This window comes from Lepus europaeus, chromosome 10 (assembly GCF_033115175.1).
Source record: "Lepus europaeus isolate LE1 chromosome 10, mLepTim1.pri, whole genome shotgun sequence".
In the NCBI taxonomy this organism is placed as follows: domain Eukaryota; kingdom Metazoa; phylum Chordata; class Mammalia; order Lagomorpha; family Leporidae; genus Lepus; species Lepus europaeus.
The window spans coordinates 12,450,059-12,476,810 of record NC_084836.1 but is presented as its reverse complement, the minus strand read 5'-3'; the positions used below and the strand labels follow the sequence as shown (position 1 = coordinate 12,476,810).

General features: G+C 49.6%; 1 protein-coding gene across 4 annotated transcripts in view; it reads right to left on the bottom strand.

Annotated features, from left to right (window-relative positions):
* The window catches only part of LARGE1 (LARGE xylosyl- and glucuronyltransferase 1), a 570,843-nt gene that overhangs the window by 228,138 nt on the left and 315,953 nt on the right, over nt 1-26,752 (bottom strand). For all 4 annotated transcript variants that reach the window (XM_062202942.1, XM_062202944.1, XM_062202943.1 and 1 more), the window contains exon 6: nt 9,757-9,928. In XM_062202942.1, the coding sequence (XP_062058926.1) occupies nt 9,757-9,928 (172 nt within the window). The remainder of the gene's footprint in view (nt 1-9,756; nt 9,929-26,752) is intronic.

Genomic DNA, 26,752 nt, shown 5'->3' with positions numbered 1-26,752 from the left:
AAGTAGAGCAGCTGAGACTCAAACCAGGGCCCATATGGGATGCCAACATGATAGGCAGTGGTTTAACCCATCATGTCACAAAGCAAACCTCCCCAAATAAACTCATCTTTTAATTCTGTTTTCTAGGATTTTGTGAAGTTTGAGTATACTAGGACGTATGATAATCAAGAAAAAAGCAGCTGTATCCTGGGTGCGTAGCACCTTCTGGGTGGGGCGGAGTAACCTCTGGTAGTTGCACATGGGCGAGCAGGGTGAAAGAGCTGGCAGCGGGTCCCAGGTCGCAGGATTCTGTGGGGCAGTCGGGAAAGTCTGGGGGGAAAACTTTGATGTGAGCAAGGGCTTGATAGGAGTATGGTAGTGGGGGCAGGGAGGCACCTGGGTGACCACGATTCTGGGTGCTACCCCATCTGCCTGAGCAGCAGACTTCAGTCTCCTTCAGTGTGCACCACTCCCACCTGGACCTCGGTCCAGGATTAATTACCGCACCCCAGCCTCTCCCTTTAGAGCCCCTGCCTCACTCACTCCCCACCGTCCCCGGAGCAGCACTGCTGACCCTGAAATGCTGCTTCCAGGGGACTGTCCACACCGCCCTGTGTTTGTGGGTTCTGATGGGCCACAGGCAGCGTGTGGCAGAGTGGGCTCGGTCAGCCTGGCTTCTGCCGCGAACGCAGGGGCTCCCAGTGAGATGCTCACCACGTGGGCTTGTGTGAAGGGGAAATGCGGTTGCCCTGGACTTGTCACAGAAAAAGCATGGAGTAGGTATCTGTCCCACTGGGAGATGGGGCGGGGTCTCCTGTGTTTACTGCGTTATCCCCACGACCTGGGAGCTGGTCCAGGGGCTCCGAAGATCATGAATTCATGAAAGATGACAGGCTGAGAGAAGGAGAGGAAGGGAGGGAGGATTTAGGGTGTGGGGGGAGGCAAGATCTTGTTCCTCCAACTCCCAGAAGGTTTAAGAATGAGAGGAGAGGGGAAGGGCATTGTGGCCTAGGGTTGAGGCTGCCACCTGCAGTGCCAGCATCCCACGTGGGTGCCGGTTCAAGACCTGGCTGCTCCACTTCCCATCCAGCTCTCTGTTATGCCCTGGGAAAGCAGCAGAAGATGACCCAAGTGCTTGGGCCCTGGCAACGGTGTGGGAGACCCGGAAAAAGCTCCTGGCTCCTGCTTTCGGATTAGCTCAGCTCTGGCCATTGCGGCCATCTGGGGAGTGAACCAGTGGGTGGAAGACCTCTCTCTCTCTCTCTCTCTCTCTGCCTCTTTCTCTCTGCCTCTGCCTCTCTCCCTCCCTCTCTCTGTATCTTGTCTTTCAAATAGATAAAATAAACCTTAAAGAAAAGAAATGAGAGGGTAGACAAATCCCAAGATGCAGACAGAAAGGAAGGGGCATGTCGCTTATCAAGGACTAAGCGCTGTGCAATGCAGGGCCACTATGAGACATCATCAACGCAAGGCAGCCTAGGGGGCAGCTCTTCGCGTATCACCCCCAGCTTTTAGAGAATAAATAACAGAAGTAAAAATATAAAGTACAAAAAAAAAAAAGAATAAATAACAACCGAAAAGGGTAAGCGGTCTACACTAAGAAAAGGCAGCCCCACATCAGAGTTAATACACAAATGTTTGCAACTCCTTCATCTGGTCGTCATTGTGGGTCCGGCTGCATCTTTGGCCGAGTGCTGGGATCAAGTCCCTGCCTCTGCTTCCAATCCAACTTCCTGCTCTCAAGCAATCCGGGAGGCAGCAGGTGATGGCTCTAGGATGTGGGGTCCCACCTCCACCCATAGTGGCTGGAGCTCCCGGCTCCCGGCTTGGACCTGGACAAACCCTGGCTGTTGCAGGCATTTGGAGAGTAAAACAGGATGGGAGATTCCCTCCCAACCCCACCTCCGGGACCCTTTGTTGCCTTTTGAAAGCAGAAAGCTGAAAACAAACAAACAAAACCTTTTCACCAATTTTGCCAGGAATACAATCTTTCCCGTTGCCCCAGTGGTGTATGTCTCAGTTGACCCCGTGGAAGAACCATGAGCATCTAAGGAGGAAATCAGAGCCGAGCCTGTGATTGTGAAAGCAGCCCGCACAGGAGATGGGAAGCGAGCAGGAGCGCCTGGGAAGAGGAGAGGACGAGGGGCGTATACAAGAGGTCACTGAAACTCTCCTCATGCAGAATCAGCCCTCAGGTCTACACGGAGAACCAAAAGCAAACAATGAAAACCAGTGGTGAGGCTGAATCCTACAGACACCTGCTGCGGAGGAGATTGGTAGAAAACATGGTGCAGATGGAAAAGAAACGCCCCAGCCTTTTAACAGAACTGTGTGAGTGAGGACAAAAAACACGGTCCAGCCTTGCTCTTTCCCAGCCAGATTCTCGTGCCTTCTGTTTAATAGCACATTGCCTATAGAGACCCTGCCTGCTGGTTTCACTCTACAGCACTTTGTTGGATAATTTATATCTGTTTTCTTTTTTTAAAAAAACTTGTTTATTTATTTGACAGGCAGAGAGAGTGAGAGAAAGAGAGAGGGAGGGAGATCTGCCAACCACTGGTTGAATTCCCAAATGGCTTCAGAGGCTGGGGCTCGGCGAGGCAGAAGCCAGGAGCCAGGAAGTCCATCAACATCTCTCAAGGGCTCAAGCACTTGGGCCGTTATCTGCTGCCTACCCAGGAGCATTAGCGAGGAGCTGCACTGGAGGTGGAGTAGCCGGGACCAGAACCACTGCTCATATGGGTATTTTTAAAATGTCTTTTATTCGTCCCTGCAGTAAAACAGTCTCTTCAGCCCTGAGTATCCCCCAGGCCCTAAGACAACCCCCAACCTCTCAGCACGGCTGCAGGAAGAACACAGGGCTTTCTTTCTTTCTACAGGTGTAGAAGACATGAGGTGAGGTTAGATGCCCTAGGGAAGCCCGCCTTGCCGAGGAGCGGACCGGCCAGCATTTGAGACTTGGTGTCTTCCGCTTACACCAATCACCACCAGGGGACACAGGAGGGTGAAAATTAGACCTGCAGGGGCCAGTGTTGAGGCGTAGTAGGTAAAGCCGCCCCCTAGTGGTGCTGGCAGTCCATGTGGATGCCAGTTGAGTTTTGGCTGCTCCACTTCAGCTCTAGCTCTCGGCTAAGCAGCGGAGGATGTCCCAATTCTGTGAGCTTCTGTACCCGCATGGGAGACCTGGATGAAGCTCCTGGCTACTGGCTTTGGACTGGCCCAGCCCTGGCCACTGCAGCCCTCTGGGAAGTAAAACAGCAGATGGTGATCTCTCTCTCTCTCTCTAACTCTGCCTTCCAAATAAATAAATAAATCCTTCCCCCCCACCAAAAAAAAAAAAAGAAAAAAAAAAAGAAAAAAAAAACCAACGTGAAGAAAATTCAAAGAGAGCTAAATTTCTTGAATGCAACTGACTATAAACAAGAGTTCTAGCAACGTCTTTTCAGAAGTTAACTCTCAGCATTCTTTGCGCTCAGCTCTTCTATCATATTTCACATTTACTGCCACCCCAGCCCTAATTTTTTTTAAAAGGTTTATTTTATTTATTGGAAAGTCAGAGTTACAGAGAGAGAGAGAGAGAGAGAGGGAGAGACAAGGAGAGAAAGCTTCCGTCCACTGGTTCACTCCCCCGAATGGCTACAAAGGCTGGGGCTGGGACAGGCTGAAGCCAGGAGCCAGGAGCTTCTGCCAAGTTGGTGCAGGGGCCCAAGCACTTGGGCCATCTTCCACTGCTTTCCCCGGAGTATCAGCAGGGAGCTGGATCCGAAGTGGAGCAGCCAGGACTTGAACCAGCGCCCATATGGGATGCTGGCACTATAGGCGGCTTTACTCACTATGCCACAGCGCCAGCTCCTGTCCCACCCTCTGTCATGGCTTCCTTGATGAAGCTGTGAGGTCACGGAGCAGACACACACTAAGGATCTCCGCCATTATCCCCCAGGCACTGACAGGCGTCCTCAGAGCAAACAGAAGACGGAGGCACATGACCGAGTGCCCTCCTCATGGATCCCGTCAGCACGGTGCCTCAGTTCCTCGGGCCCCAAGGAGTGAGAAGTCTGCCCTGGGCTGGGTAACTCATGAACAGCAGGTGCTGCTCACAGACTGGGGGCTGGGAAGTTCAAGGCCAAGGCCATGGCAGACGTGATGTCCCCTGAAGGCTTCCTGTCTGCATCCTGAACATGGCAGAAGCGGGGGACCAACGGCCCGGGTGGAGCCTCTCCCAAAAGGGCACTCATCCCGCCCACGGTGTCCTCGTGACCTCGTCACCGTCACAGGATTCCAGTGGGAATTAGGTTGCCACCAGTGAGCGGGAGGGGACGCCAGCATTCCGACCACTGCACCTGCCCTGCAGGTGAGCCCTGGCTCTGGGCTGTTCCGCTGGTCTATGCTGTGTCTGTGGCAATAGTTCTGGGGGCCCAGAGCTCCTGTAACCATAGTGTTGTGGGAAGTCACTTGCTATGTGTGCACATGGAGGTTTCCTTTCTCAAACCCTGGAAGAATGATGGCTCTGATTTTGCCTTCACTCCTTTGTGCTCGGAATCCTGCCATCACCTTGGGCCTGTCTTCCACACATGGGTTTAATAGTCACCTGTAGCTTCTTCAGGATCTCACCTTGTCTCTCCGGGACTCCACTTCTTGCAAGCATAGGGTGCAGGGTAAAGAAGACTGGATTGAAAGTCAGAAAGCCGGCCGGCGCCGTGGCTTAACAGGCTAATCCTCCGCCTTGCGGCACCAGCACACCGGGTTCTAGTCCCGGTTGGGGTGCCGGATTCTATCCCGGTTGCCCCTCTTCCAGGCCAGCTCTCTGCTATGGCCCGGGAAGGCAGTGGAGGATGGCCCAAATCCTTGGGCCCTGCACCCGCGTGGGAGACCAGGAGAAGCACCTGGCTCCTGGCTTTGGATCAGCGCAGAGGCCATTGGAGGGTGAACCAACGGCAAAAAAAGGAAGACCTTTCTCTCTGTCTCTCTCTCTCTCACTATCCACTCTGCCTGTCCAGAAAAAAAAAAAAAGTCAGAAAGCCCCATTCCTCACCTTCAGGGTCCCAGCTTAGCAGCTTGGCCTTCCTAGGAGGCATTAGTTACCAAATCCTTAAACCAGGAACCTCATGGTAATTCCTTCATGTGGTATGTGTGGGGATTAAATGTTTGCCCATGAAGTGCGTGGCAGAGCAGCTGGCGCAGTCTTTCGCGGTGTTGGCTGCCATTAGCCACAGTGAGTCTACGAGGCCTGGGAAGACACCTGCTGGCCTGACGTAGCTGGGGCACCGGACAGGGAGGTGGGTATGACCTCACGGGCTGCATTCAGCGGCACTCGCTGGAGGGCCGGAACTGTGGAGTGCACTTGGACTCACAGATCAAAACATGATCTTGAATATTCAGCGTGGCTTTCTTCTACAAGCTCCAAATTCAGAGTGTGCATTTATTATTTATGCTCTCATAACAGTCTCCCCGGATTGCTACAGTCAGCCTTCACCTCCAGTTTCTTTGTGCAGTTAAATCCGGTGCACCCTGGGGTCGTGGGCGACTGGTGAGGGGCAGTCCCCGCCTCCTGGGTGGGTACTCCCCCTCCTCTGCTCCCTCCTGAAGAAGCCAGGGGAAGCCACAGTGAGGTCTGGGGACAGGGGACAAACTTCAAAGGCAAAAGGTCTGGGGGTCAGCTTTGCTGGGCGATTGCTCTCTGAGCAGGAAAAGCAAATGTGGCCTCTCTCCAGCCCAGTTTGTTTAACTTGCCGAAGCGTAGGGACGGGAACAGAAGAACATTTGACAAGCAGCAGTCATCTTGCTTCACAAACAGCCACTTCAGCACCTGCCTCCTGACCCTCTCCGTGGGGGGCCCACTTGGCACCTCACATTTAACCCGCCTCAAACCAACTTCACCACCTCCCCGGTCTCACAAAAGCCATCACCCATCCCCGGCCCCCACCAGTCATCTTGAGGTCGTTCTTGATGCCATTCTTCACTCCCCACCTGCAGTCTATGGAAAGCCTCAAGATGAGAACTGCAAATGAACCCCGTGGGTGACGACTCCTAGGACGTCTACTGTTCCGCCCGGGGCCTCAGCCCACAGCCCCTCTCACCTGGACCACTGTCAACGGGCTCCTCAACGGCTGTCCTACTTCGTCTTTGCAAGAGGGCAGTGAGGATAACCCCCATCAAAAACGTAAGTCGGATGAAGCCATGGGTCTGCCTGCAGCCGGCCAACTGTTCCCCAAGTTCCAGAAAGGAAAGGCAGCCTTCCGGTTTCCCTACAAACAAGGCCCCTGGGGTCTGATCTCATCTGCCCCCTGCCCGCCCCCACTCCCTCTTGGGCTCACTCTGCTCTTCCCCCAACTCCCCCATCCTCTGCACAGCAGAGTTTACAAGGATCGTCCCTTGTGCCTGGGACACTATTCCGCCATTGCCCTAGGAATGCACCTGCTGCTTCACTTCTTCTCTCAGTCTCTGCTTAAATGTCCCCTTGCTGTGAGATCTTGCATCACTCCCATATGTGAATAAAGCAACACCAGGAACAACAAATCACACACACACACACACACACACAGGCATCCATTTCTTTCTCTCTTACCCTCAACAGCACCAATCACTGTCTAATATGCTACACATTCGTTGTTTCTTTGTTTACTGTCTGTCTCCCTCCATTCAGACATAAAACTCACAGAGGTAGGGCCTGGCTTTTATTCTTGCAACAACCACAACAGTTAGAAATCCATTTGGCAACCAACGGGAGCCCGGCTTAGAGGAGTGTGGGGCCGATTCCTGATGCTAGCCATTAACGGTCTGTCTACTCGATTCTTTGACGGAGAATTAATAGCTCCGATAGTCCTCCAGCAGCTGGTACAGGCTGGGTGAATGTGCAGGCCCCTGGGATGGGGAGAGGGAGACTGGCCGCGGAGGGCAAGAGCTCCTGGGGGCAGAGGTGGAGGTAGGATCTGCGTGCTCAATAAAGACTCCTTATTAGATAAGCACATCAGGAGGCTTGGTACAGGGCGATGGACTGCACAGCAACGTCACAGAATTAAATCCACATGATCGGAACGCCAGGCCTTGCTTGACCCAGAACACAAGCTGTTCAAGAGAAAAATGAACACGGCCCAACCACATCACTGTCACTCAGAATATCTGCAGTGAAAGACGTCAATGACAATTGCCTTTATGAGGTGTTGCGGGGGGAATTTGCCCTCGTGGGCTGGAACATTCTACATTTATGAGTTTGTCCTAGGAGCTTTCTTCATGTTCCAAGATCTGACTTCTAGCAGTTCCAGTTTAGAAAAAGAAAAAAAAAATCACCAAAAAACACAACAAGAAAACCCAGCTGTACAACAGAGAGGCGAGTGGAGGAGCGAAGGGCTTGTCGATTTTCCTTTCATTCCATGTTTTCCTAGAAAAACAAGGGTGAGCCTGGGAGAAGCTCTTCTACTCCTTGGCTGGTGAAGACAGAATCGTAACGCCCTCTGCCTGATGCGTGAGCTGCTGGTAGGCAGGTGCTGTGCTCTTAGCAGTTCTGGGTACCAGGGATCTCCCAGGTTCCTGTGCACAGCAGGGGCCTGACAAATGCCAGAGATAAACCAAGAAGAGAACAGATATAATGCAGCTCTTTAACTCAGCTCCTTGCATTCAGAGTTCCTTATCCCTGGCCCGACCTTGGCCCTTACACTCAGCTCAGCCTCAGGAGTGCCTTGAATCTCAGGATCCTGCAAAGCCAGGTCCGCGGCCCAGCGAGGGGGAGCAGCACGAGCTCCGAAGGGCCCTCCCCTGCATGGATGTAAAAGCAGGATTCCTAGTGGTGTTTCTCGGCGAGAGAACCCCACTAGTACAGGGCCAAGTGTTAGCTGGAACAGAATCCACCCGTGTGATGTCCCAGCTACTGTGGTACAAGCTCAGATCACCTGCCCCAGTGATCTGGCAGTTACAGGTTCCTGGAGGCAGACATGGGCGGTTCTACGAAGCAGTGTGAGACATGAGCACACTTAAGGCTGACTGGGGAGGGCTCTTGGGGATAGCACCGAGGGAAGGGAAACACAACACAGGACCTGGCAGAGAAGCCATGAGGCCATCTCCAGGGAGTGCTGCAGCTGACTCCACGGGCTCTCGGGCTCACTAGGCAGTCCACATATGGGGGGCCATATGTGGAAGGGGGTGGTGCTACGGGCCTGGGACTCCAGGGCCCCCCCTGAGCAGGTACATTCCTAGTGGCTGGAGTATTAAGCCATTCCTTCCCCAAGAGGACTGTGGGTGTCCACTGCACACCACCCCTTCTCTCACCCAAGCAGATGCTTCCCCAGTGCTTCTCCAACCCCTTCAGGAGAGGGGACAGCTCTGTCCCTGTCCCTGGCTCCTCCTCTCCTCACCTCCAGAGTCAGGCATCCTGCTTGACCCCCCTGGAGGTAGGTGACAAAGGCCAATGTCAGCAGGAAGATATCATAAAACACTGCTTGATTACACAGCAACAACAACAAAAAAACTGCCCCCATGAGCTCAAGGTGCTGAAAAGGGATTTGAAAGAAGCAGTGGAAGGAAGCCAAGGCCCAGGCATTCTCTTCTCAGCTCTGGGCCACAGGCTGCTTCCCCCAGGCTGCCGCTGGCTTATCTATGAGTGAAAGGGGAGCCCCAGCACCCGAGGAAGAAGAGGAGGCTGTAGGCATGCCCCCTCATAAGGCTTGGGCGAATGCTGTCTTTGTTACCGCCACGATGGGCGTGGACGAGCAGAGACTTTTTGGTCCTGGTCAGCCAAGTCCCGGGTGTCATGATGTCATTCCCACGGCGTGCTGAGGAGGTTTTGCTTAAATTAGCCCAGAGCTAAGAAGGACCCTGAAGTGAGCAGGCAGTGGCAGCGGTGGGCACAGAATTCACTCTCCCTCCACCGGCGGAAACAGAAATCAACACGGATACCCTGGGATTTATGAAAATGCTGTGATTTAAAATCATTAAGTGTTATTTCCCCTGCTCAGGATAAGGAGCCGAGGGAAGAGGCATGAGGGATTTAAACACGGAAACATGAGTGCAATTTAACAAAGAGAAAGAAATCAAGAAAACATTGCAATCTCACGACCAAATTTCTCCCTCATTATATTTGTCCAATACGGAGAATTTTTAAAATAATGAAATTGTGAGGACATCAGGGAGAGCAGTCCTAAAACAGTCTGCGATTTGTGCTAACTTGTCACTTCTCTCTTGTATCCACAGCTGAGTTAAAGACACCTACTGGCCTCGCAGTTTCCCATCAGAAATTCTCATAACCCCTCAGGAAATGACAAGAGCTGCCGTAACAGCTAGGGAGAAAGTACACAGAGTAGACGGAAAGTCAAACACACACACTTCCTTAAAATGATCAGCCACAGCATCTGACGCTCTGGGAGCATTTTCCAGCACTCTCTAATCAATATCTATCTCCACTAGCTCATAGGCTTTCCTCACAATCAAAGTCTCATTGGAGAAAAAGAGAAAACCAGAGAGAAACACATGTCTCTACACAGGTACCACAAGGTTCCATGATCTGCCTGGGAAACACACGCAGCTGACAGTCACCTGTTGCAGAGGATCCTAAACTGGGTTCCTTCACAAGAACACAAGGCGTACCTCTTCATTTACTACAGAAATGCAAACCAATTCCAGTTTAAATCTTATCCCCTCCCTTTCCACGAAGAGCTAAAACGACACTCAGCATTTCTAACGAGCTACGCGTTCCTGCTGATCTCCTCCTCTGAGCTGAAGTTACCACAATCTATTCTCGGCGCGCAGAAGCCCAGGAAGGGAGCAGAAAGAGCGGGCTACGGGTACCTTTGAACTTGTGGAACACAGCCCACAGCTCAGCGATGTCCGTGGCAAAGGTGATGTCTGTGTCGAGGACGATCACTCTCTCCAGGTTGGCAGGAAGGGTCTTAGTCAGGACGAGCTTCATGAGACCGTAAATTCCAGAGTAATGCTTGTTGGGGATCCAGGACACCTCAGACTGGAGAGTTCAGGCCGGAGGGTGAGTTGGAAGAAAGGGGGGAAAAACATAAAGCAAAAACCACATTAATTTTATGCTTACACATTACAGTGCACAAGACCTAAAGAGGATCCAATAAAAAGTTGCTGAATAAAAGAATGAAGGTTTTCTTAGAGATTTGTCCAAGTAACTGACATTTTGGTGCATGAAGACTTTTGCGAGAGAAGGCATTTGAATCAAAGGAGAGGAAAAATAACAGTTACCAAATAATTATCACATGTAAAGATTCAGGCTGCAAATTTTAAAAAAGTTTTATTATAAAAATTACACAAGTCCACTGGAGAAAAAAAGATATGCAAAAGGAAGGCAAAAGAAGAAAAACTGAATCACATTGCATGTATTTTTTTTAAAAAGATTTATTATTTATTTTATTTGAAAGAGTTACAGAGAGAGATAGAGTCAGAGAGAGAGGTCTTCGATCCGCTGGTTCACTCCCCAGATGGCTGCAACGGCCGGAGCTATGCCAATCTGAAGCCAGGAGCCAGGAGCTTCTTCCAGGTCTCCCACATGGGTGCAGGGGCCCAAGGACTTGGGCCATCTTCTACTGCTTTCCCAGGTCATAGCAGAGAGCTGGATGGGAAGTGGAGCAGCCAGGACTAGAACTGGCACCCATATGGGATGCCAGTGCTTCAGGCTAGGGCTTTAATCCGCTAAGCCACAGCACCGGCCCCATTGCATGTACTTTTACAATCAGTGCCTAATTGTTCTTAGTTAGGTACGTTTCTTTAAATCATATTTCGTTTCTACATTCTCAAAGATTACTACTCGGGATGGCACTGTGGCGCAGCGGGTAAAGATATCCCACACGAGTGCCAGTTTGAGTCCTAGCTGCTCCACTTCCAATCCAGCTCCCTGCTAATGTGCCTGGGAAGGCAGTGGAAGATGGCCCAAGTGCTTGGGCCCCCGCTACCCGAGTGGGAGACCCAGATGGAGTTCCTGGCTCCTGGTTTTGGACAGGAGTGAACCAGCAGGGGGAAGATCTCTCTTTCCTCTCTATCTCTCCCTCTAGCTCTGTAACTCTGCCTTTCCAATGAACAAATAAATCTTTAAAAAACTTACTACGGTAAAGCTCGCCTTTATCTATTGTTTTAAGCGGTAATCAAACATAGCAGGTCAGCTGCCTTCACTCTGTTCTTAGGTAAACACACAAGGGGACCCTGGTCTTAATCTCAGGAGCACTCTTCAACCACCAGCCACAGAGGATCCACACACAGACACGAAATTGAAGAACCTTTTGGGTGCTGCTGTGGTAATCCGCATGGGACACGCAGAGACCAGCCCTGCCCCACGGTGAGCAGGGCTGGCGGCAGGGCACAGAGCTTGGTGCCCCTCTGTAACCAAAGGTCAGGCTGACAACACTGCCTAACACCCACGTGTCCCCAGCTTTCACAAGTGCAAGATCAGTTACGGGGGTCAGGAAGGGCAGAGGCCCACTGAGCTACACTGGGGAGCTTCCACGGGAGCCGGTGCACAGCCCTCGTGTCCAAGGGACGGTCCATAGTTCTAGAAGCCTTCCATGAGGAATGTGGCCAGTTGGTCAGGACAGGACTCCAAACAACATTCGTCACCTTAGCCCTTCAACTCCATTTTGAGGTCATGGTTCTTAAAAAACAAACAAACAAACAAACAAAAAAACACCTCATTTTAAAAAACGAAACAAAAAATTAAATTTGAAGCCCTAAGATGGTCATCAGCAAGTTATAAAATAAATGCAAACCATCCAAATGCTCCCAAACTGAACCGTTAGCTAAAACACGATGTACTTTTATCTCATGGAATTCTGTGCAATGGCTGAAAACAATGCAGATTAAGATGCAATAAAAAGAAATCTGCATATAATGTTGAAAAAAGGCAAGCTTTAAAATTGCTGCTTTTGCTTCTAACTGCTATGAGGACAATCAAACAACCTGAAAACACATCCATACACTCCTTCCAGCCCTCCCGCCCCCTCCTTCTTACCACTCTTTCTCCCTAACTCCGCTTTTCAAGTAAATAAATAAATTGTAAGGAAAAAAAGGGTGGGCTGCCCTGTGGTATAGCAGGTTAAGCCAGTATCCTGGTTAGAAGTCGGCAGCTCTACTTCCAATCCAGCTCCGCTTCAATGTGTGTGGAAAAGCTGCAGAAGATAAGCCAAGTACTTGAGTCCCTGCCACCCACATGGGAAACCCAGATGGAGCTCCAGGATCCTGGCTTTGCCTGGACCAGTCCCAGCATTGTTGCTATTTGGGGAGTGAACTGGTGGATGGAAGATGGATCTCTCTCTCTCTCTCTCTCTCTCTCTCTCTCTGCCTTTCACATAAGTAAACCAAGACATCTACACAAATATATAAAGAGAAAAGAGAAACTGACGCAAGACATAAAATCATGATGGTGACTGACTGCATGGAAATGATGACTGTCTAAATACACAAATGTCTATATACCGACATGCACTTAAATAAGCTATACTTTCCAACTCATCTAAATGAGCAGTGACTTTCAGCACAGGAGTATGGGCGATTCATGGAAATCTACTGGATGGGAACAGGGAGAAGTCTCCCAGCCTCTCTCCTCCCCTACTGCTTTCTGAGCTCCTGGTAGGACGCCTCTCTATCCAGTCCAAATGAAAGCCAGATGGATGCAACCTTCACGTGTCAGCCTCTTGGGAGACAAAGAAGTAGGGAAGGGAGAGAGGGAATCTGGAGGAGCAAACCTAACACAACCAGCGCAGCCACACGGTGCACACGAAGGCAGACACCAAAGTGCAATGGCAAGATCAAAGCATACGCCTTACAGGTATTAGGTGCGAAGCACATTTCTGGAATGGATGAGTGGGTGGGTGGATGGGTGGATGGATGGACACAGGCAGGCGAGGGATTTGTCTATAATCTCACAGCAAGTAAGAATCTACCAGGGGAAGGTTTGAGTTCTTTCCCCAAATCGTATTATCCTTGTTCTGGAGTTGGCTTCCTGATTAGCCATCACCTTGCAACCCAGGGACCCACGAGTCCCTCCCTCCAGTGTATCGCGGGCAACCCTTCCTCAACAAAGTCCTGGCCTGGGCAACTGGGCTCCATTGCTTCTCTCCCCTGAGAATTTGCCTGAACTGGAGCCTGGCAATCAGCTGTCCACATGACAGAGCAGAGCTACCGAATCAGACCTTTGATTAACTTATTCATCTACTTTGGTCACCATCAAAGCAGGAGACCTGGGTGAAGACTGAACGCACCAGAGTGTTGGGTTAAGCCATCTAATTAGATTGCCCTGACGCTCAGCTTTATTTTTAACACACATGCGAGGCTCTCAGATGCATCGCCGAACAGTAAGGCTACAGGAATAAATTAATCTCAACATGAGCCCGTGCCTGAACGTCGCCCCAAGTCCCCAACTTAATACATAATCAATTAAGTCCAAGCGTTCAATTAGAGGTAAAGGAAGCATTTGAATGAGCTTGTGTTCAGAATGAGAGCCCCAGGACAGGCCAGATAACCAAGGAATCTTGCATGTGTGTGTGGCGGGGATGAGCTTATACACAGGCTCATCCTCTTAGGAGCAGCACAGTTTCCCACAATCTCTTCCCCACCTCCCATGCATTCTCCTCGGTCTTCAATTCTCAACCGAGAGATCCCTGACTCCCAGGCACAACCGCCCCACTGGGGCAGGGCTCCCAAGCAAACTATTTCTTCCTTCTTGCACAACAAATATCAATCAAGCTGTGTTTAATTTTCTATGCCTCTCTCTTGCTCTTTACTGGAATTTCTTGAGGCAGGGACCATGTCTTTTTCGTTGCGGTAAATATTCAACGTAATCATCCCTCAAAAAACAGCCTGATGGATCAGCGTGACCATGGAATTAGTCAGGCCTGGGATCGATTCTGCCTGTCACATGTTCCTCAGCCAGGGGCAGAAGTGCCCACAGTTGCTGAAGCGCAGCGCAGTGGCAGAGCCGTGGTTTGCTGAGCCATAGAGCTAGAGCTAGTTGCACTTCTGCCCTGTGACCTCGGGCGAGTCACCAATCTGGATGAGCCTTAGTTTTCCCAGCTGCAAAATGGGCATGTGCAGTATTTGCTTCTCGACATGGCTGGTAAAATGGCCAAGCATCCGTTCTAGTTCTGGGTGCACAAGGGGTCTCTGCAATGCCCAGTTTTCTTAACCTGTTGTCCATCTGTCAGCACTAGCAAAGCTTAACTGATTGGGGTTTTGGCCCCCCCCCTTTTTTTTAAAGGCAGAGTTAGACAGTGAGAGTGAGAGAGAGAGACAGAGAGAAAGGTCTTCCCTCCTTTAGTTCACCCCCCAAACGGCTGCTACAGCCAGCATGCTGCGCTGATCCGAAGCCAGGAGCCAGGTGCTTCTCCTGGTCTCCCATGCGGGTGTAGGGCCCAAGCACTTGGGCCATCATCCACTGCACTCCCGGGCCACAGCAGAGAGCTGGACTAGAAGAGGGGCAACTGGGACAGAATCCGGTGCCCCGACCGGGACTAGAACCCGGTGTGCCAGCGCCACAAGGTGGAGGATTAGCCAAGTGAGCCGCGGCGCTGGCCTTTTTTTTTTTTTTTTTTAAGATTTATTTATTCTATTTGAAAGTCAGAGTTACACAGAGGGAAGAAGAGGCAGAGAGAGAGAGGTCTTTCATCCACTGGTTCACTCCCCAGATGACTGCAACAGCTGGAGTTGCGCCAAGCCAAAGCTAGGGGCCAGGAGCCTCCTCTGGGTCTTCCATGCAGGTACAGGGGCCCAAGCACTTGGGCCATCCTCTACTGCTTTCCCAGGCCATAGCAGAGAGCTGGATCAGAAGTGGAGCAGCTGAGTCTTCTACCGGCGCCCATATGGGAATGCAGGCACTACAGGCAGCGGCTTAACCTGCTACGCCACAGCACCAGCCCCTAAAATAAACCTTTTAAAAATGAAGTTAACACAAGCACAAACTGAAATCTACTGGAAAATGCAAAGCCCATCAGGTAGCTCTCCCAATAGGAGAGCAAAGTCTTGGTTTCAGGAAGAAGAAAGGCAGGTGAGGGTTGTCATCCCCGAAACCATTCTAGGCAGTCTCTTCCTGTCACTTCTGCTAGGACTGATCACACCCCACTCTGCAGCCAACTTCAATCCAAGCGGACATGCTACGGTCCAGGGGTCCGTGGAGAGAAGGTCATCTTCAGAGGCATGCTGAAGCAATCCAGAGGGCACCACGCAGCTCTACCCAACAGCGTCCCACCGAGATGACAACACCTGGCTGAGCCGTATCCCACCATGCTCTTCATCATTATGCACCTGCCAGGGGCTTCGTGTAATTAAACCCATCATCAAAATGAAAGTTAGGCTTATTTTAATGGGCAGACTATTATCCTTGCGATAGCTGTTAATAACTCCAAGCAGCATGGTCCAAGCTTTAATTAGCAAAACTGCAATCATGCCCAAGATCACCACCTAAGCACACTTACACCTAAAGGAGCATCAGCAATCTTGGGTTTTAAGAGTTTTCTGTAAATTATGAGTTGGGGGTACCTTTTTGATTTTTTTTAAAATGATGTATTTATTTATTTGAAAGGTGGAGTACCAGGGGTGGGGTGGGGGAAGAGAGAGAGAGAGACAGAGAGACAGAGACAGCCTGACATAGAGAGATCTTCCATCTGCTGTTTAACTCCCTCGTTGGAAGCTATGGCCAGGGCTGAGCAGGGTGAAGCGAGCCAAGAGCCAGGTTCTCCATCTGTGGGTCTCCCACAAGGGCAGCAGAGAACTGAACACTTGAGCCATCCTCTGCTGCTTTCCCAGCACATTGGCAGGGAGCTGGATTGGAAGGGAGCAGCTGGGACGTGAGCTGGCACCCATACAGGATGCTGGCAGTGTAAGTAGGCAGCAGTTTAAGCCACTGCGGGGTGTGTTCTTAAGGGGGAAATTCACCTCCCTGAAGTTGCCAGTTACATGGCAGACCCCACTGGGAGCGTCTAGAAAGAGCTATAAGCATTCTAGGGTCTGTCCCTCTGATGCTGGGTGGCCCAAAGACGTGCTCAGAAAACCTGAGCAGAGAAGTGAGCGAGGTGAGCTGCAGGCAGAGGGCATCACCGAGAGCACAGGGTGAAGGGGAGCCACACTCGGCCCGGAAGACTGGCAAAGAGGGTCGGTGTGTTGGGACACCAGGCCCATTTGTCCCAGAAAACGCGGCTTTCACGAGACACTGGGATGCCCAGGAGTGACAATGACAGAAAACACCCAGCATTTTCTAGGTGTCAGGCGAAGAGGGAAGGGTGGCCTATCTGGGCCACACTACCTGTGACACCGACATATGTGGAAGTGCTGGTCTGAGTTCTCGCTTCTGATCCAGCTTCCTGGAAGGCAGCAGAAGATGGACCAAGTCCTTGGACCTCTGCCACCCACATGGGAGACACGGATAGAGCTCCTGACTCCTGACTTCAGCTTGGTCCAGCCCCAGCTCTCGTGGCCATTTGGGGAGTTGTACCAGTGGCTGGAAGATCTCTCTTTCTCTCTCTCCTTCTCTCCGTTACCATGCCTTTCAAATAAATAAATACCCTTCCAAGAATGGGCTACCGTCATCCCGGTCCCTCCAGCCTGGGGTATGAAGACTGAGTCCTTTTGCTCATAGCTATTCTCAGCCACCAGCCTTAGCGACTCAGTTCTCAAACAGTCCAAGTCTCTCTCTCTTCCTCCTCCTTTCAGGAGGCCTAGACCTATTCCAACGGGGTCTTTGCCAGCCTCCACTACTGTCAGGTCAGCACCAAGCCCCTGCTCCACCAAGACAAATTTTCATTCACCAAGAAGCAGTTTTTTCAAGGAAACTAGGTATGAAAGCCCTAGAATTGGGCATTCCTGTCTTCTACATCTCTTTGGCCCTTAATCTTCTCATCTGTAAGATAGGGATAACAGCTACATACCCCAATTCCTTCCCAGGGAGTTACTCTGTTTGTTGTGGGTAAGCTCGCCTCCAGCACACTGGAAATATTTATGGCTCAAAATTCTCATTCATATCAACCTTTTTCTGTGGATCACAAATCATCTTGACACATTTTTAAAAATTAAAAAAAAAAAAAAAGGAAGTCAGTGTAGTTGCAGAATGTTTGAAGACTCATTTGCCTGTCATGGTGTTGCTGGGTGGTTGCCTTGGCAACCCATGTGTGTGTTCAGAGTCGATCTGCAGAGAAATGGAGGGTGCGGAGTCAGGTGGGGCGGGCCCTGGGCTCAGGAAACCTGGATGGGGGGATTCCAGCCCCGACCCCACCATGGCCAGAAGGGCAAGCCTCCCTTCTCTTAGCCTCCACCTCCTCACCCATACAATAGCAAAAAATATATACACACATCACAAGAGATCTGGTTTAGAACAGCACTGAGAGAGGAAGGGCAACCAACGTGTCTGGCACAGTGCTTGCCAGGTGGTAAGGGTCCCGGAACGGCTTTTAAAACGGTTACCACCATACACTCTGGAGACCGACTGCACGGGCTGAAATCACTGCTCCCCCCTGACTATCTGGGGCGCCCTGAGCAAGCAGTTCAACCTCGATGTGCCTCACTTTTTTCATCTGTAAAATGGGGATCCTTCAGCACTCATGCCACAGGACTGTGAGAACCATACTGCTATTTATCAGCTTTGCTATTGCTGCTAATTGTTAATGTTACCAGGGACGTTTGGAGCAACAGAAAGGGTTTCCATTTGGGAGACAAAGCCTCTGCATTTGTATTCACTCTTGCCTGCAAAACAAGTGCCAGTTTAGCTCCGCTGAGATCATTTAAATATGCATTTATGGGAGGTTGGTACCTAAGGAGGGGAGCGTGGGCAGGGGGCTGTGATGAACGAAACGTGGTTGATGCCTTCAAGGAGTGTATGGCCTGGTGGACACCTTCCTCATCACTGCTCAACATGTCGCTTAAGGACGTAACAGCTGCAGAAGTTTGCTGGGCCCAAACTCACTCGGACGTTTAAAGTCCAAAGTCCTACGTTATTGATTGGTGGGTGGATGGATTGAGGATGGGAATTAACCTGCTTATGGTGTCTAAAGGTGGGGCCTTGGGAAGTAATTGGATTGGTTGCAGGGTGTAGTCCCATGACCAAGTCATGGTGGCTTTATAAAGACAGACGCATGGATGTGGACACAGCGAGCTCCCTGTGTCTCTGCCTCCTGGCTCACCCTGTGATCCTCCACAGACACATTCCACCATTCACTGCCCTCATATGACACCAGAAGGATGGGGCTAGATCTTGGGCTGTGAACTCCCAAAACTAGACTGTAACAAACCCTCCTTTCTAAGATGCACCCCTCTGGCATTTCAGGTAAAGGAACGAGAAGCTTCCAACCACTATCTCACAGGGTGTGTGTGTCAGCAATGTGGGGCACACTGGCCAACCGGCTCTGACTCTGGGTTTCTCCAGAAGCTGTGGGCCAGAAGTAGGTGGGGTCTGTAGTCTTCAGAATCCTCACATCGGGTATGGAGTTCACTTGTGAGATGGCTCCCTCCTTCATGCCTGGCAGCTAGTGCTGCTGTCAGCAGGAACTCTTGGTTCTTGACCATGTGAGCCTGCCACCCCAGAGGGCTCCTTGGGGGCTCTTACAACCTGGCAGCTGGCTTGCCCTAGAGGGAGTCAGTCTCTCAACAGAGCAAAGGGGAAGCTGGGTTGTCTGCTCGGACTTGGCCTTGGAAGCCAGGTGGTGCCATTCCTGCAGAGTCTTAATGGTTGCATGGGCCAGCCTGTGCAACCTGAGCAGGGATTAGACTTGGGAATTAGCAGCAGATGGTGATCTGGGGGGCCCCATGTGGAAACTACTTATCACAGAACTGTACTGAGAGACCACCTTCGCCAAACACATCACTCTGGGATGACAAAGGCACAGTGAACCGAGGGAGGTATGACCCTGGTTCTACAAACACCTCCCCCCTCCTATCAGCGGCACAGAACCTCTTCCTCTCCCACGGCCCAGCAAGAAGGATCCTCGACTTTGCTCTGCGAAGCTTGAGGGGATTGGTCACTGGAGCATTTACAGATTGCCTGAGCCATCCCTCGGTAATTTATGTTATGAAATGGAGCATTTCAAGCACTGGGAGTTCTGATTTGTGAACTGGACTGTTACAGTGGTTTAATTTCCTGAAATATAGCTGCCGTCTTAACTAATAGATTTTCCAATGCACTGAGGAGAAAACTGCGTTAGCTCCTGCACAGACTGGACTTAATATTTTTAGGAGCTGCAGTTCTTATTACTGTGCACAGTATGTATTGGTGTATGTACACTTAGCACAGTCTCTGACACACAGAGGCGCTCAGAGAATGGTTCTGGAACAAGACACTGACACAAACACCACTTCTAACAACTGTGCCTCCTGATGGGGATGTACTGATGAAACTGATTCATTCACTTGCTGCTCATTCAATCATTCATTCACTCCACAAACACTTCAGGAACTTGTAAGTTCGAGGCTCGGTGCAAGATGACTGCTTTAAGAGAAGAGCATATTCAGGGGAAAATGACAAAAGACGTCAAGAAGCACTTCTCAGGCCGGCGCCGCGGCTCACTAGGCTAATCCTCCGCCTTGCGGCGCCGGCACACCGGGTTCTAGTCCCGGTCGGGGTGCCGGATTCTGTCCTGGTTGCTCCTCTTCCAGGCCAGCTCTCTGCTGTGGCCAGGGAGTGCAGTGGAGGATGGCCCAAGTGCTTGGGCCCTGCACCTCATGGGAGACCAGGAGAAGCACCTGGCTCCTGCCTTCGGATCAGCGCGGTGCGCCTGCCGCAGCACACTGGCCGCGGCAGCCATTGGAGGGTGAACCAACGGTAAAGGAAGACCTTTCTCTCTCTCTCTCTCTCTCTCTCTCTCTCTCTCTGTCCACTCTGCCTGTCAAAAAATAAAAATTAAAAAAAAAAGCACTTCTCACAGGGCTCAGCCCAGGGGTGTGTCTCGTCTGTGGGTGGGGACAGGCAGGGAAAGCCAAGGGTGGGACGGTGGCAATCCTGATGGCTTTGGTGAAACTCTGCCAGCTCTGAGTTAGACATCACGGTGTTTCACCAGCAGATGCCACAGCCTATCTCTCTGCAGTTCTTACACACGTGTACACCACACATGTGCCGTCTACAAGGGTATCACAGGTGACCTACAGAGAAGATAAGCTGGTTAGCATGACCCCCAACTCTGACTCTTGGACCAATGGATGTCTAACAATGGGTCTTCCAAAAATTCATGAAAATGCATATTAGGAGAAAATACGCACGAATTTCAAAATTTTCTGCACCAAAATAAACATATCCTTTCATTCCATTGTCTATAACTCTTTGGAAACCTTGTAGATAACATGTGTATTCATATGATGCATATATATATATATATATATTTTTTTTTTTACAGGCAGAGTGGACAGTGAGAGAGAGAGAGAGAAAGGTCTTCCTTTTTGCCGTTGGTTCACCCTCCAATGGCCACTGCGGCCGGCGCACCGCACCGATCCGAAGCCAGGAGCTAGGCACTTCTCCTGGTCTCCCACGTGGGTACAGGGCCCAAGGACCTGAGCAATCCTCCACTGCACTCCTGGGCTACAGCAGAGAGCTGGCCTGGAAGAGGCGCAACCAGGACAGAATCAGGTGCCCTGACCGGGACTATAACACGGTGTGCTGGCGCCGCAGGTGGAGGATGAGCCACGGCACCGGCCATGATGTATATTTAAAAATCATATTCAATTCCTGTTCAAAGTGCTAAGAATAGGGGCTGGCATTGTGGCATAACCAGTAAAGCCACTGCCTGCAGTGCCGGGATCCCATATGGGCTCAGGTTCTAGTCCCAGTTCCTCCACTTCCAATCCAGTTCCCTGCTCATGTGCCTGGGAAAGCACTGGAGGATGGCCCAAGTGCTAGGATCCCTGTACCCATGTGGGAGACCAGGAAGAGGCTCTTGGCTTCTGGCTTTGGCCTGGCCTAGCCCTGGCTGTTTTGGCCATTTGGGGAGTGAACCAGTGGATCTCTCTTTCTCTAACTTTGTCTTTCAAATAAATAAAATAATTTTTTTTTTAACAAACAACAAAGTGCTAAGAATAAAGATAACTGCTCTGCTATTCAATGCATGGGAATACCATGAGACTGTTGTTTTCTCGTTACTATGAATTTACTGCAGGCATTCACAACAGGGGAAAAAGTTGGTTCTTGTAGGGTTAAAAAAAAATCTCAAGTAGTCCAACATAAGTACTGAAATATCCAATTTGATATTAGAATCTTATGGCGGCTGGCGCCACAGCTCAATAGGCTAATCCTCCACCTTGTGGTACTGGCATACCGGGTTCTAGTCCCGGTTGCCCCTCTTCCAGGCCAGCTCTCTGCTGTGGCCCGGGAGTGCAGTGGAGGATGGCCCAAGTGCTTGGGCCCTGCACCCCATGGGAGACCAGGAGAAGCACCTGGCTCCTGCCTTCAGATCAGCACGGTGCGCCGGCCGCGGCAGTCATTGGAGGGTGAACCAACGGTAAAGGAAGACCTTTCTCTCTGTCTCTCTCTCTCACTGTCCACTCTGCCTGTCAAAAAAAAAAAAAAAAAAAAAGAATCTTATGGCAAGAGGTTAATTAGGGAAAAGAGAACCTACAATGGGTTACGGGTATGTAATAATTTTTAAAAAGGGAGTGAGAAATCGTGCTCCCCAGGATCATACTACACCAATATAACAAAACAGAGAGGCATGCTACAGCACCCAAGTGCACCCCAAACCTGGCTCCAGAAAGCAGCATCTGCCGAGCCCAGCAGTCCTTCCCACCTTCCGGAATGCAATCCGAGAAGAGATGAGCCAGAAGCCACACTGCTCTGTTCTCGGGTTCCTCTGGAGGTTTGGGGTGAGGTGTGTCCCCTCACTTGCACCCCTATCCTCTCTCACTGTCAGCTTCCCAGGGAACCAGCTGAAGGGCAGCTACAAAGGCCACAGTTAGGCAGGTCCCATCCTGTTCTGCATTGACGAGGGGCTTTTATTTCTGATTTCAGAGGGTTCTGTAGCACTTCACAGGTGAAGCCCTCACCTGTGACAGTCTGTTCCCAGCTTCAGCGATCCACTTGTGTGCAACTTTAATTCTAACCACACGGGAGGCAACTCGCAAACACCTAATGGGGGCTAAGGAAGACGGACAAGAGGTGCCACACCATTAACTTCCAGTTGGTTGGAACACTGCTTTGTTTCGCCAATCACACAAGGCAAAACTCTCTCAGTGCAGCGAAAAGATACAAATATCTGTAACAGTCTGAATTTCCTTTGGCAAGCAACCAAAGTGACACTGCTCAGCGGTCACCTCTCCAAACCTGACGCCATCACTCAGCTCTTGTAATACATCTCACAAACATTAACCGAAGGTCTTATTACAATTGCAAATATTTCAACCTTGACCTTGAAGCCTTGCTTCTGAGGATTCAGACTGTGGTTATATTGACATTCACCCACCAACAATAGGTTCTTACTCTTTGTATGATGGTTGTCAAGGAAACAAGATATTGAGGATAGCTGTCTAACCTGGCTAGATTTAGAATTTATCATACATAAGGATTTGGAAAGAAAAAGAGTGTTACCACTAGAAAGTATTATAGAAGATGGGACATAGAACAAGATCATTCCATTACGTCTTTCCTTCCATTAGCGCATTTGGTTACTGATCAAAGGAATTCCTAGTGCTCTAAATCACTGTTTTTAAAAAAAAAAAATCACCAAATTCTAAAAAGGGCTCATTTTTTCAAACATTCATTGTATTTGCCCAATCTGTACCAGACACAAAGGAAAGAGCAGCAAATGTGGAATATTCTTGTTTCTTAGGAGATCACAGTTAAAAGAGAGAGAAAATTATTATATTTATGATGACAACATCACATTGTTGAATGCTTGCTATGTCACAGACACTATACTAATTTACAAATACTACCTTTTAATTCACACAATAACCCAATGAAGTGAAATCAAGAAAATTATACAGTTATAAAGAATTCTAGGAGCTGGGATGGAACATCAGATTTGCCTCATTCCGAAAGTCTTAATCGTTTAGAAAACTGATTCAGTCAAGAAATTCAAATAATCATTAGGCGGTGAAAGGTATATAAAAATTCTTACTATTGGGCCGGCGCCGCGGCTCACTTGGCTAATCCTCTGCCTTGTGGCGCCGGCACACCGGGTTCTAGTCCCGGTCGGGGCACCGATCCTGTCCCGGTTGCCCTCTTCCAGGCCAGCTCTCTGCTGTGGCCAGGGAGTGCAGTGGAGGATGGCCCAAGTGCTTGGGCCCTGCACCCCATGGGAGACCAGGAGAAGCACCTGGCTCCTGCCATTGGAACAGCTTGGTGCGCTGGCCGCAGCGCGCCTACCGCGGCGGCCATTGGAGGGTGAACCAACGGCAAAAGGAAGACCTTTCTCTCTGTCTCTCTCTCACTGTCCACTCTGCCTGTCAAAAAAAAAAATAAAAAATAAAAAAAAATAAAAAAATTTTTACTATTAATCTTGGGATGGGGCAACCAACTGTACCTGGAAAAGGGAATTAACATCAGAAAAAGATGAAGGTGATTCTGCCTGGTGCTCAGAGCTTTAGCCTGAATGGATACTCCACAGCAGTTATAGTCAGCACAGCTACCAGAGAGCCACACACCTTCTCAGTACAAACGATGTTCCAATCTCTATGGTACCACAAGCGGCCAGGAATGTTCTATCCAGAGACTGTTAACACCAAAATGAAAAACAAAAGGAGAAGCTTGAAAAACACATGTCCAGATCCAAGAGGATTGTTACAATGGCCTTTTAAAAAAAAAAATTTTTTTTTAAATGATTTATTTGAAAAGAAGAATGAGACAGAGGGTGAGACAGAGGAGCCTGACTCCATCTGGGTCCCCCAAAGGGTTGGCAGGGGCCCAACTGCTGAAGCCATCACCCACTGGCTCCCAGGCGAATTAGCAGGAACTGTAGCAGAAGAGGACCAACAGCTCAGACTCCAGATGGTGTTCTGCTATGGGGGATCAGCATCACGGGTACTGATGTAACAACTGTGCCCAAACACCAGCCCCACAATGTATTCTTCTGTTCTTTATCAGCTGAAGAATGTGCCAGAGGAAAAAAATCTCAGCCTCTAATGCTCACCCTTAGGAAAACAATGGTCACCATGCGAACACTGCTATCAGGAGCCCAGAGCAGAAACCAGCTGGCGCCTGGGTGTCCTACTGCAGGACAGGGATGAAAACCAGGTGGGGCCACCAGCTCACATGGACTGTGCACAGGAATTGCTGGGGTCCACAGCTGGGCCTCCATCAGGAAAACTAGATTAGGGTATTCAGTGGGGTGGGCTGGCACTGCCGCTTGTTTAGGCTGAACACTGCAAGTGATGCTAACGTGAAGTCGAGGCTAACTCCAAATGCCACTTTTGGGTGTTATTTTGTTACCAACACCCACTGAGTGATTCTTACGTGCCGGCAAGCCTGAGCTGCACACCAGCTGGGGAAACTCGACAGTCTCCCATTCTAACTCACACCTGGGGAAAATCAAGACCATATTGATGGCATAGCTCTGCAACATAAGTTATTTTTTCTGTGTGTATAGTCTGCAGACATCATGGAATTCTTATCCTCATACATGGAGAAATCAGTCTTGGATCAAAAATATTTGGAAGAAATACTGCATCTATATTGAGCATGTACAAACTTATCCCTAATTAATATGGTACAACCACTTTTTTTAAATGAAAATTAACCATTTTTAATAGAAAACTTTTATTTAATAAATACAAATTTCTAAAGTACAACTTTTAGATTATAGCCGTTCTTCCCCCCCATAACCACTCTCCCACCCATAAACCATTCCATCTCCTACTCCCTCTCCCATCCCATTCTTCATTAAGATTCATTTTCAATTATCTTTATATACAGAAGATCAACTCTACACTAAGTAAAGATTTCAACAGTTTGCACCCACATAGACACACAAAGAATAAAAATACTGTTTGAAGACTAGTTTTACCATTAATTCTCATTCTACAACACATTAAGGACAGAGGTCCTACATGGGGAGCACATGCACAGTGACTCCTGTTGTTGATTTAACAATTGACACTCTTATTTATGACATCAGTCATGAGCTGCCAAGGCTAAGGAAGCCTCCTGAGTTCACAAACTCCAACCTTATTTAGACAAGGCAGTAATCAAAGTGGAAGTTCTCTCCTCCCTTCAGAGAAAGGTACCTCCTTCTTTGATTGCCTGTTCTTTCCCCTGGGATCTTTCATTCAGGTCATTTCTTGCCACAGTGTCTTGGCTTTCCATGCCTGAGATACTCTCACAGGATTTTTAGCAAGATCCGAATGCCTTAAGGGCTGATTCTGAGGCCAGAGTGCTGTTTAGGACATCTGCCATTCTACGAGTCTGCTGTTTATCTCGCTTCCCACGTAATATAATCACTTTTCACACAGCATTTTCATTGTATTGTGGGTCTGCAGGTGGATATTTGCAGGTTATATGCAAATACTATGCTACTTTATAAATACTTAAGCACCCATGGTTCTAGGTTTCCTGGTACCAATCTCTGAGGGCACTGGTTACAACTGTATATTTTTAAAATATGTAAGCATCCTTGTGCTGGAAGCAACATGGAACGATGAAATGAGCACTGTCCTCAGAGTTTGAAAACACAAGCTGGGGCCAGACTTGGGCATAGAAGATTACACCTTGGCCTGCAGTGCCAGCATCCCATAATGGACACTGGCTTGAGTCCTAGCTGCTCTGCTTCCAATCCAGTTCCTTACTGGATTGTGCCTGGGAAAGCAGTGGAAGACAGCCCAAGTGCCTGGGCCCTTGAATCCATGTGGGAGACCCAGAAGAAGCTCCTGGTTCCTGGCTTTGGCCTGGCCCAACCCAGGCCACTGTGGCCATTTGGGGAGTGTACCAGTTAATGGAAGGGTGCTCTTACTCTCTCATGCTCTCTCTCTCCTCCACCTCCTCCTCTCTTTCTCCACCTTTCAAATAAGTATTTTTTTTTTAAAGGACACACAAGCTAAGGTGCAGTCAGTTCCCTTCTCTGCGTCTCAGGTTCTTACATGTGGAACAGAGACACACCACCTGCTTGCTCTGCGAGAAGGAAAAAAGGAGATGCAGAAGGAGTGCCTAGAGGAGGGCCCAGGGGAATCCACACTCCTGTGCAGGGGTTAATTCTGACTCCAGAAGGCAGGCACATTCTTGATATGACACACGGAACAAAGGCCTGATCCCTGTGAGGGAGCCCAGCGCGCCAGTCGGTGACCACATCTGTCAGCTCCTACGAAGTCCCCTCTTGGCTTGCTAATGGCTGGTTTGGGAGGGCAGGGTTTATGTATTAAGTACATATAATGTGAAGTTGGCAAGCATGCCCTGGGACACAATGTACGCTAAGTAAAAAGAGCACGCCGGTAATAATGGGGGAGGAGAGGGGAGTTTCCACAGTGCTATTATGCCCGTGAATAAGATGTTGATCATCGCTTGCTATTTTCTCTTCAAACATATTATTTAGCCAGTAGTGAGCAGATTTAAAACCCACTGGGGTTCTTGAATTCAGCCTGACTGAGTGGTTAAATCCAATGAAAACATCCTGGTTAGAAGAGTTTGTAGCCAGGGGAGTTGTGTACACACAAGGATCTTTAACAGGTCAGTCTGTGAACACATCCGTCCTGCAAAAACGATACCAAGGACGATGGTGATGACAATAATAGGAATAATGTATGTGCATCACATTCTAGTTTACAAGGCAATCCTTCACCCTTTGTCTCATTGGGTTCTTGAAATAATTCTGTGAATTATGCAAGTAAGGGGCTCATAGCTCCACTTTACTTTTGGGAAACAAAGAACTAAAGATGGCATTATCCAAAA